At 41.8% G+C, this 12,563-nt stretch overlaps 1 protein-coding gene across 16 annotated transcripts in view; it reads left to right on the top strand.

Moving 5' to 3' along the window:
- Window positions 1–12,563, top strand: part of DTNA (dystrobrevin alpha) — a 450,665-nt gene that overhangs the window by 288,315 nt on the left and 149,787 nt on the right. For all 16 annotated transcript variants that reach the window (XM_069731276.1, XM_069731277.1, XM_069731274.1 and 13 more), the window contains exon 3: window positions 420–500. In XM_069731276.1, the coding sequence (XP_069587377.1) occupies window positions 420–500 (81 nt within the window). The remainder of the gene's footprint in view (window positions 1–419; window positions 501–12,563) is intronic.

Genomic DNA, 12,563 nt, shown 5'->3' on the forward strand with positions numbered 1-12,563 from the left:
GTGAATGAGACCTTAGATTTGCCCAACTACACAAGTACTGCTTCTATGGGGGAATATTTCACAGCATATCACATTTTTTCCTCAAGAAATCAAGTTAGAAAGGTCCTGTGTAGAAAAATGTGAGGCCCATGAAGGTTCAGCAGGGTCTAGTAGGATAAAATGGGCCGCAATGTTTTGGATCCGTAGAACACAAACTGTAATATACTCTTGTCCATGTAGCCTAAGCTATACTGAGGTATCTGGGGTGGTGTCAGATACTCCGCAGTCGGGTCTTTGTGTAGAGATGGTAAGATGTGAACCTTGTAACATGTCAACCACGTAATGTGTGAATCCATCCATCCTAGGTCATATTGAAGCCCATGTTCATCAGTGCACTGTAGGTGTAACCATCTAATGCGACCCATTTATTTTCCTACTAGGGGCTCAAGATCTGGATCGTATTCGCTTGTCTACATATAGAACGGCATGTAAAATTCGGTTTGTACAGAAGAAATGCAATTGTGAGTAAGCAAATGTATTAAATAGTACAGAAGTCATGATAAATGTTATGTGTGACTATGTAGTAATACACAACCGTAAAAAATAACCACTGGCACTGCTACCGACATCTGAAATAAATAGCCGGTGAGGATTATATAACCATGAAGGTGCTCGGCACATCACAAAATAGCCCATAGTCATCACGTCAAGAAGAAATAAATGTGCGGCCCTCACCGCCTGAATAATGGTTCCTTCTTTATAAGCTATCCACAAATGCAGGATATTAAAGCTTGATCTCGGCCTGCGGTCATTTTGCTTTGGTGACTTTTTGTTCTGAAATTGTTTATCTGTGTCTGGTCAATTACAGGGAAAGTATAGCCAGGTGCTGAAATGGTTAAAGCAGAAGCAATCTAAGCACCGAAGATAGCGCTCTATCCTTTCGTTATAGAATTCTGAGTTACTATGTAACATGATACATATCTAGCATTGCATGCGCCATTCAATATTACATCCTGGTCTAATCCGTGTTTTCCCTTCCTAATTCTCAGCACCTCTCCATATTTGATATTCACTCTGCATTGACATGAACTATCCATTCTCTACTTGCCGCTCTCGACACATAGCGCCATTATTCAATTAGCATGAAGCTTACACCTCAGGATATTTATTAAAGGGAACTAATCCTCCTAGAAATATGCTAACTGCACTCGCACCATAGTTCCTGCAGTCCTAGGATGAAAAACATTTTTAATTTGCAGATTAGGTAAGCAAACACAAGGTGGAGAGGAGGAATGGCCTATAAATGGAGAAAGAAGCATATATTCATGATACAATAGATTACTGAGTCAAGGTTCTTATTTGCTTGATTTATTGATTTGTGTAAAGCTTGTTGAAGCGACAGCGGCCATTTACTTTATGTATTTTGAAAGAAAGCATTGCTGCAGTTGGTTTTAGTAAGAAGAAAAATTCTCCATTTGTATCCTCCAGAGTTTACATATATTTCAGTACATTGCAGGCCGCTTGATTGTGTTGATACGGACACGCGGATCACTGATGGGTTCGTGTTCAAACACTCTCTCCTCTCTAGAATGCACATCTAAGCTGAATACAACATAAAGTGACTCGCAGATCTGGAGTATAAATTGTGTGGGTGGTTTTTTAGGTAGTGACAGTGAAATCACATCTTTCTTGGCTGCTGGAGACCCAAAATGAAAACATAGTTAGCACTGCATAAAATAAATCCGAAACTTGTGTAATTGCTGAAAGTTCATGATGCATCTGTGAATTGAGGCAACTCATAACTTATCATAGATTTACCTTCTTCAGTTGTGCAAAAAAGCTGTTTAATTGCATACGCAAATGAGGGCTGCTCAGTGCACCTTTGATGTGGCCAAGGGCTTCGTGCAAGGTTCACCACCAATTAGCATGCCTCCTACCTCCTCTTACATTGATTGACAGCACCTGCTTGCCCAGAGCAAGCACTGTCTGCACTACAAAAGCGGAGCAGGCGCACACAGGCAGTGTCAGCGCAAGTGCTCTCTTATCCCTCTCTTCTATGTGTGGCACCAGCTCACTGCACACATGATCACAGAGCGACTGTTCTTCTACTGATGAGAGGAGATAAGGATTACAACATGCCCACATGGAGACCGTGTGTATTCTGCTCCTGTAGTGTCCGTGTGGACCTGGCATTTAGGCAGTGCTCGCTCTGGGCAAATCATTACTGTCGATCAAGCTAAGGGAAGTTATAAGTCATGTTGATTAGCGAGGAAAGGTACACCGAGCCCTTAGCCATGGCTGAGTTTCATGGGTGTCAGCCTCCCTTTAAGGACTAGCTCACATGAGGATGTATATCAGACGCGGTTGATCGGATAGCGTACTGACCAATGTTGTTCTATGGAGCAGAGCAGATTTGCTCTTTTCTTTCTAATGTCGATTCATCATGAGAAAAAATGTAGCACCATGCTGCGAGTGGTTGTGCAGTTGGGTCACACACACCCATTCAAGTCTATGGGTGCGAGTAAAACATCAAACTCCATTCAAATGCATCAGGGTACAGTCCGATTTATACAGACAATGGGGAAGATGGAGAAATTAAGTTCTCTATCTTCTCCACATCTGTGATACGTTACGATTCTCTCACGTGCGAGAATCTGAGCACAGTAAACTGACACTCTGCTTACACTTTGACATAGTTTGGGCCAAGTATCATTTCCATAATCAGTTCGATTCTCTCTGAAGAGAGAATAATTATTTGTGTGAGCGACCCCTAATTGTGCAGATTTCTAAATGGCACAACTGTAATATGGTCGTATAATTATTAAATATCACATGATTTTTCCAGCCACTTTTGTCCATTTTGTTTTTCTTTGGTTTTTCTTTCCTTTGTCTTATTACAAAAACTTTGCAAGAAAATCTCAGATAAGATGTCCACGCACTATGACTTATGGTTTTAAAGAATGCAACTGTGGCACTACGGTTGAAGCGGACATATAGACACATGCAAATGCTATAATAATGTAACGCTGAGTCATTTCTCACAGATAAGGCTACTTTCACACATCCGTCTTTTGCCGTCAGGCTCAATCTGGCAAATTTTGAAAAAACTGGATCTGGCGAAAGATGCCACCGGATCCAGTTTTTTCCCATAGACTTGTATTAACGCCGGATTAGCTTACGTTTGTTCCGGTTTTCACCAGATCCTGCAAAAATGTAGTTCTTGGCGTCTGGAAAAAACATATACAGTAACGTTTTTTTTTCTCCGGCGAAAAAGCCGGAAGCCTATGGGAGCCGGAAGGTGCCGAATCTGGAAAATGACGGATTCTGGTGCCGGATTCTGTTTTATTTTAAACTGGGCATGCTCCAATTTTTTTTTATTCCAATTATCTGGATATGCTAGTCGGACCGGTCAAAAAAACGGATCCGTCTCATCAGTTTTCACAATCTGTGACGGATCTGTTTTTTTCAACATTCGACGGATTGTGCCTGATGGCAAAAACCTGCTGTGAGAAAGTAGCCTAAGCTGTGAGACTGGGTAGTCAAGGATTTCGAGGTCAAAAGCCAGGAGGGTATGTCATAAACAGAGGGAAGAGACAAAGGCATTGTCAGATAATGGTCCAAGGTCAAAATTCCAGGAGGATAGCGGATCAGAACAGAGGAGTTAAAAAAGGGAGGGTCAGAATGAGGTCCCAGGTCAGGCAATGAAGGATCAAAAAGAAAAACACTAGGCACAAAGAAAACCAACCACACTTAGCTGAATCTATGTCTGGCAGAGGTCTGGGACTAACAGCCCAGCTAAGTAACAGGGCAATCACCTGGAACAATGAACACCTGGAGACAGCCAGCTCCTCCCAGTCTCCGATTGGGCGGCCAAGCTGTCAATCAAAACACCAACGGCTCAGCATGCCCCTGCACCAGATTGGACAGCTGAGCTGTCAGTAACTGCAGGGGTGGAACCATGACAAATAAGGATCAAGGGGATGTTAGATAGCCAATTGTACAAAAGTAATGGTATAATGTTTGTGCCCTACATGTTTAATCTTCTACAAGTATCCAGACTGATATATGGAGAATTTAAATAACTTGGTAATTGCCTATTTAAGACAATAATTTTTTTTTAAATATGTAACTACAGTTATATGAAAAAGTTTGGGCACCCCTATTAATCTTAAGCTTAATGTTTTATAAAAATTGTTTTTTTTGCAACAGCTATTTCAGTTTCATATATCTAATAACTGTTGGACACAGTAATGTTTCTGCCTTGAAATGAGGTTTATTGTAACATAGTAACATAGTAACATAGTTAGTAAGGCCGAAAAAAGACATTTGTCCATCCAGTTCAGCCTATATTCCATCATAATAAATACCCAGATCTACGTCCTTCTACAGAACCTAATAATTGTATGATACAATATTGTTCTGCTCCAGGAAGACATCCAGGCCTCTCTTGAACCCCTCGACTGAGTTCGCCATCACCACCTCCTCAGGCAAGCAATTCCAGATTCTCACTGCCCTAACAGTAAAGAATCCTCTTCTATGTTGGTGGAAAAACCTTCTCTCCTCCAGACGCAAAGAATGCCCCCTTGTGCCCGTCACCTTCCTTGGTATAAACAGATCCTCAGCGAGATATTTGTATTGTCCCCTTATATACTTATACATGGTTATTAGATCGCCCCTCAGTCGTCTTTTTTCTAGACTAAATAATCCTAATTTCGCTAATCTATCTGGGTATTGTAGTTCTCCCTTTATTAATTTTGTTGCCCTCCTTTGTACTCTCTCTAGTTCCATTATATCCTTCCTGAGCACCGGTGCCCAAAACTGGACACAGTACTCCATGTGCGGTCTAACTAGGGATTTGTACAGAGGCAGTATAATGCTCTCATCATGTGTATCCAGACCTCTTTTAATGCACCCCATGATCCTGTTTGCCTTGGCAGCTGCTGCCTGGCACTGGCTGCTCCAGGTAAGTTTATCATTAACTAGGATCCCCAAGTCCTTCTCCCTATCAGATTTACACAGTGGTTTCCCGTTCAGTGTGTAATGGTGATATTGATTCCCTCTTCCCATGTGTATAACCTTACATTTATCATTGTTAAACCTCATCTGCCACCTTTCAGCCCAAGTTTCCAACTTATCCAGATCCATCTGTAGCAGAATACTATCTTCTCTTGTATTAACTGCTTTACATAGTTTTGTATCATCTGCAAATATCGATATTTTACTGTGTAAACCTTCTACCAGATCATTAATGAATATGTTGAAGAGAACAGGTCCCAATACTGACCCCTGCGGTACCCCACTGGTCACAGTGACCCAGTTAGAGACTATACCATTTATAACCACCCTCTGCTTTCTATCACTAAGCCAGTTACTAACCCATTTACACACATTGTACTAACAGAAAATGTGCAATCTGCATTTAAACAAAATTTGACAGGTGCATAAGTATGGGCACCCCACCAGAAAAGTGACATTAATATTTAGTAGATCCCCTTTTGCAAAAATAACAGCCTCTAGTCGCTTCCTGTAGCTTTTAATGAGTTCCTGGATCCTGGATGAAGGTATTTTTGACCATTCCTCTTTACAAAACCATTCCAGTTCAGTTAAGTTTGATGGTCGCCGAGCATGGACAGCCCTCTTCAAATGATCCCACAGATGTTCAATGATATTCAGGTCTGGGGACTGGGATGGCCATTCCAGAACAGTGTAATTGTTCCTCTGCATGAATGCCGGAGTAGATTTGGAGCGGTGTTTTGGATCATTGTCTTGCTGAAAGATCCATCCCCTGTGTATCTTCAACTTTGTCACTGATTCATGAACATTATTGTCAAGAATCTGCTGATACTGAGAGGAATCCATGCGTCCCTCAACTTTAACAAGATTCCCAGTGCCGGCATTGGCCACACAGCCCCAAAGCATGTTGGAATCTCCACCAAATTTTACTGTGGGTAGCAAGTGTTTTTCTTGGAATGCTGTGTTTTTTGGCCGCCTGTTGTGAATTCTGTTGTCAAGCTCCCTCCTGTGGTCATGAATGGTACTTTGGCTGGTTCTGTCCATGGGCTTCCTCTGGTGGTTGTGAGTGGAGCTGCTGCTTCTGAGTTTCCTTCGACAGGTGACGAGGTTAATTCGTTAGCTGGCTGCTCTATTTAACTCCACTTAGATCATTGCTCCATGCCACTTGTCAATGTTCCAGTATTGGTCTTGTTCTCTCCTGGATCGTTCTTGTGACCTGTCTTCCCAGCAGAAGCTAAGTTCCTGCTTGCTTTTCTTTGGTTTGCTAATTTTCTGTCCAGCTTGCTATTTTGATTTTGTCTTGCTTGCTGGAAGCTCTGGGACGCAGAGGGAGCGCCTCCGCACCGTGAGTCGGTGCGGAGGGTCTTTTTGTGCCCTCTGCGTGGTCTTTTTGTAGTTTTTTGTGCTGACCGCAAAGTTTCCTTTCCTATCCTCTGTCTGTTCAGTAAGTCGGGCCTCACTTTGCTAAATCTATTTAATCTCTGTGTTTGTAATTTTCATCTTTACTCACAGTCATTATATGTGGGGGGCTGCCTTTTCCTTTGGGGAATTTCTCTGAGGCAAGGTAGGCTTTATTTTTCTTTCTCTAGGGCTAGCTAGTTTCTTAGGCTGTGTCGAGTTGAATAGGGAGCGTTAGGAGCAATCCACGGCTATTTCTAGTGTGTGTGATAGGATTAGGGATTGCGGTCAGCAGAGTTCCCACGTCTCAGAGCTCGTCCTATATTATTAGTAACCATCAGGTCATTCCGTGTGCTCTTAACCACCAGGTCCATTATTGTCCTTACCACCAGGTCATAACAGTACAGGTGGCCCAAAGTATTAATGCATCTCAATAGAGGGATAAGAGAAGTGCTGAGACCATTTTTTTTTCTTTGCAGTGTGTTTTTTCTCTCTTTTCCCCTTTACCTCTGGGTGGTTCAGGATACAGGTGTAAATATGGACATTCAAGGTCTATCCTCTTGTATGGATAATCTCACTGCAAGGGTACAAAACATTCAAGATTTTGTGGTTCAGAATCCTATGTTAGAGCCTAGGATTCCAATTCCTGATTTGTTTTTTGGGGATAGATCTAAGTTTCTGAATTTCAAAAATAATTGTAAATTGTTTCTTGCTTTGAAACCTCGCTCCTCAGGTGACCCTGTTCAACAAGTGAAAATCATTATTTCTTTGTTACGTGGCGATCCTCAAGACTGGGCATTTTCTCTTGCGCCAGGAGATCCGGCATTGCGTGATGTTGATGCGTTTTTTCTGGCGCTCGGATTGCTTTATGATGAACCTAATTCAGTGGATCAGGCAGAGAAAATCTTGCTGGCTCTGTGTCAGGGTCAGGATGAGGTAGAAATGTATTGTCAGAAGTTTAGGAAGTTGTCTGTACTCACTCAGTGGAATGAATGTGCCCTGGCAGCAATTTTCAGAAAGGGGCTCTCTGAAGCCCTTAAGGATGTCATGGTGGGATTTCCCATGCCTGCTGGTCTGAATGAGTCTATGTCTTTGGCCATTCAGATCGATCGACGCTTGCGTGAGCGTAAAGCTGTGCACCATTTGGCGGTATTATCTGAGCATAGACCTGAGCCTATGCAATGTGATAGGACTTTGACCAGAGCTGAACGGCAAGAACACAGACGTCGGAATGGGCTGTGTTTTTACTGTGGTGATTCCACTCATGCTATATCCGATTGTCCTAAGCGCACTAAGCGTTTCGCTAGGTCTGCCACCATTTCTTTTGTCCATTACTCTGATTTGCTCTTTGTCATCCTATTCTGTTATGGCATTTGTGGATTCAGGCGCTGCCCTGAATTTGATGGACTTGGAGTTTGCTAGGCGCTGTGGTTTTTTCTTGGAGCCCTTGCAGTATCCTATTCCATTGAGAGGAATTGATGCTACGCCTTTGGCGAAGAATAAGCCTCAGTACTGGACCCAATTGACCATGTGCATGGCTCCTGCACATCAGGAGGATATTCGCTTTTTGGTGTTGCATAATCTGCATGATCAATATATAGATACAAAAAGCAACAAATCTCAGCCAGAAGCATCACTATACTTGCTTCTCCAACATTACAGTTCGTTTCAAAAAAAGTGGACAAATAAGCAATATTACCGAAATATGAGTGCATAAAAGCACTCACAGACCACTATAGCACACAAGAGCATGATAAAATCAATAAAGTTTATTGAAAGACAACAATAAAAAACAGTACAAAAGATACAATATGAGGATATCAAAAAAGACTCTGACAAAACTCCATTTAAAGCAGCACAAATATGCTCATATATCTCCTGGGAAGCATACTAGTATCTTGGTAAAAAATGTAACCTTGGTTAAGTGAAGAAGGCTTACGTGCAATCCTTTAAGGTCCTAATATTGTGGTAAATATACCCGGATATTGCTAGCCTAATTTCACTATGATACCCATAAAAATATGAAGTAGTTGGAATTAGTGCTTACCCATGTTTTAAAGTCGCTGCAGGAGTGCCCCGACGCGCGTTTCGCCAATCACGTGCTTTCTCAAGGGGAGTGTGTCCTCTGCCCCCACCTTACCTCCATAAATACCCCACTCATGTTCCGGTCCGCCAATCCTGTGTCGCATGTGCAAACGCTCACCCGGTCACCAGGTGCATCAAATCCGGTATTCCATTCAGGCGCGTGTTGGAGGAAATACCTCCCAGACGTCATTAAACACGCACCGGAAGTTGCAGGAAACCTTCGTTCATGCATAGGACGAGGTGCGTGAATGCCCATGCGCATATCGGCGCCATTTTAGACAAGCCTACAGAACTCCACTCTACTCTATCCTTTGTCCCACCTTAGTGAACTGCGCTTGCGTGCCCAGGTGCCGTCCAACATATAGCACTATGTGAAAGAAGAATGCGCATGCGCGGACCGGCACCATCTATCTGAGCTCCGTCCTCGAGACCCATCTTTATATTGATTTAATGCGAATGTACATAATTATATTGTGATCTCGTGAGATGTTATTCCCCAATAGTATCTAGATATAAAAATTCTTACTAGGTACACGGCCGCACTACACGGGACAAAGTGTACAAATACGCATGCGCCCATCGGCGCCATTTTAATGAAGCCCATAGAGCAATACCCTCATCACCTTGCCCCAAAATATTGAACTGCGCCCGTGTCACAGAACCACATGCGGATAGATATATGTACATATATCAATACAATAACATATGGAGTTCAAAAACCAAACATATCTCAAGAACATAGCAAAAAAATATACATTTTTTCATAAACTTATGAAAACTTGTTCTTCAATACATGAATATCCAATTATCAAGGTAATTGCATTGCGCATGAATGTGAAATTGTGAAATGTGGTATAAACTTATCCTATAAAAAGCACAAATAAATGCACTATTTGCTATATAATGTAAATATAAACAAAAATATTATAAAAATAATGAAAATAATAATAAAAAATAAAAAAATAATAATAAAGAAATAATGATGATTACAAAATGCTAATATTCATAATAAGTTATCATATTGAAAGTGAACATTAAAGCGTTAATTTTGTACATCTGCGCTGTCTACACCAGCTACCGACTGGAGACTAGATCATAAAAGTCCCCACCGGGAGCACCTACAAGCGGACTCGATAAAGTGATAATTAAAGAATTACAAAATAATTAAAAATGTGAAGAAATAATAAAAAGATGAAAAAAAGAAAGAAAAAAAGAAAAAAGGAAAATTATTATCCTTGACAAATGGACACCCAAATACTCCATCCAAATCATCATTGAGTCCATAAGATGTTCATGGTGACACATAGTCTTTCAAGATATCCCTGACGCCTTTCATGTATGACGATTGTCTTAGATGTTATTCCAAAACAAAAGAGGGTGAGGAGGTTGGAGGTAGATCTTCTTTAGGTAGAGATAGGAACCAATATCGCCAAAATCTCACATTAATGCTAATAAAAATATATGAAAAAAGAAGAAAATTAAAAAACACACAAAAACACAAATTCTAAAAAACAGGGATTACAAAAATGGTACAAAACTAATTTTCTCGTTTAGCCCGTCTGGGGACATAGTCCCCAATTCAACAATCCACTTGGATTCCATTTGGGCTAAGGTTTGTTTGGTATTACCTCCCCTAATGCCACAATGGAGCCTATCGATACCGATAACTTTAAAACCTCTTGGATCAGAGTTATGACAGACTCTGAAATGTTTCGGTATGGTTTTCAAAGCTGAAAGGTCATCCACCTCTCCTGCCGCAACAATGTCTCTCACATGCTCTCTGGTCCTGACACGTAGTTCTCTAGATGTTAACCCAATATATACCTTGCCGCACGGACAAACTGCATGATATATGACATACGTCGTGCTGCATGATATATAGCTGGTGACCGCAAAAGACCGAGTCCCATCAACTGAAGAGAAAGCATTTCCTCTCACTATGTTGCCCTTGTTACATGCAAGGCAACCACCACATGGAAAACATCCCCACCTTTGTTTGCCAGTCCCAAATGGGTTCTTATGCTTTACTGTATAATGGCTCCTAACTAGATGATCTTTTAGGTTTTTACTACGTCTAGCTGTCATTAAGGGAGCTAATGAAATTTCTTTTTGTAGTACAGGATCGGTCATTAATACTGGCCAATGCTTGGTGAGGATTTGTCGGATGGAGTGCCAACGGCAGTTGAAGGTTGAAATAAATCTGGTCTTAAAGTCCTCCTCTTTCGCCTTCCTTGTTGTAACAAGGAGTTTTTCCCTAGATGTATTTTTGGCTCTACGGCATACATGCTTGATCATCCTGTGACTGTACCCTCTATCTAAGAATCTCTCCTTAAGATCACGAGCCTGTGCTTCAAATTTGTTTTCAGTAGAGCATGTGCGTCTTGCCCTTAGGTACTGGCCAATGGGGATTGCTTTTTTAGTGGCATGTGTATGGGAAGATGATGCATGTAACACTGAGTTTACTGATGTCTTTTTACGAAAAATATCCGTTTGGATGGTCCCATCTTCGTCTACTGATATTGAAATGTCAAGAAAATCTATAACGCTTTTTTCAATTTTATGTGTTAATCTAATGTTGTATGGGTTTTGATTCAATTCTCCAAAGAACCTTTCTAGCTCCATTTTTGACCCATTCCAAAAAATCAGAAGATCGTCGATATAACGGAGCCAGCACTGCACATGGTCGGCGGCACACGCGCCGTCGCCATGCACAACCTCCCTCTCCCAATATCCGAGAAAAAGGTTGGCATACGACGGCGCGCATGCCGCACCCATGGCAGTGCCACGCTCTTGTAAATAGAAACGGTCCTTGAAAGTAAAAAAATTATGTTTTAAAACAAAATCCAACAACTCCAAGATCAACTCAATTAATGAGCGATCTAGGTTGCTCATTTCAAGAAAAAAACGGGCAGCTCTTATTCCATCATCATGACCAATGGAGGTATATAGGGACTCGACGTCTGCGGTCACCAGCCATACATCGGGTTCTAAAGTAATTCCATCTACTCTCACCAGGACGTCCGAAGAGTCTCTGACATAAGAGGGCAAGGTCTCAACCAATGGTTTTAGATAGTAATCAATAAATTTGCAGACCGGGTCACATAGCCCTCCTATGCCAGAGACTATCTGACGTCCCGGTGGGTCTACAGGATCCTTGTGGATTTTTGGAAGCATATATAGGGTCGGAATCTTAGGAAACTTGACCATTAATCCATCTAATACTTTTTTAGGGATTATGCCCATTTCAAAGGCACGCTGTAATATATCATGCAGTTCCTCCACAAACTCCTGTAATGGATTTCTGGGAAGTATGGAATAGCTATCCCTTTTTCTTAATTGCCTATATACTTCTTGTTCATATTGTTCCACCGGCCAGATCACCACGTTCCCTCCCTTGTCAGCCGACTTGATGACAATGTCATCAAGAGCCTTGAGTTCTTTAAGAGCCCGTCTTTGTATACCATTCAGATTATCTTTTTGAATATAACGCGGTATCTCTTTGAAATCCTTCATAACCAATTTGCAGAAGATCTCAACTTGTGGGCAGACCGACAAAGGAGGGAACGTTAGCGATCTGGGTAGAATAGAGGTGGGGAATTTACCCACCGTAATTGGTCCCTGTTCCTCTAACAACTCCTCCAAGATGGTAAGAGTCTCTTGTTCTGTGATGGTAGCCGAGGCATTGTCATTAGCATGTCGATAGTGTAACTTTTTCAGGACCAGTTTGCGGCAGAAGAGGTGGAGGTCCTTTACAGCTGAAAAATAGTTAAAACCGTTAGTAGGGGAAAAAGTAAAGGTACCTTCACACATAACGATATTGTTAACGATATCGTTGCTATTTGTGACGTAGCAACGATATCGTTAATGAAATCGTTCTGTGTGACAGCGACCAACGATCAGGCCCCTGCTGGGAGATCGTTGGTCGCTGAACAAAGTCCAGAACTTTATTTCGTCGCTGGACTCCCTGGAGACATCGCTGGATCGGCGTGTGTGACACCGATCCAGCGATGTCTTCACTGGTAACCAGGGTAAACATCGGGTAACTAAGCGCAGGGCCGCGCTTAGTAACCCGATGTTTACCCTGGTTA

Source organism: Ranitomeya imitator, chromosome 6 (assembly GCF_032444005.1).
Source record: "Ranitomeya imitator isolate aRanImi1 chromosome 6, aRanImi1.pri, whole genome shotgun sequence".
Classification (NCBI taxonomy): Eukaryota; Metazoa; Chordata; class Amphibia; order Anura; family Dendrobatidae; genus Ranitomeya; species Ranitomeya imitator.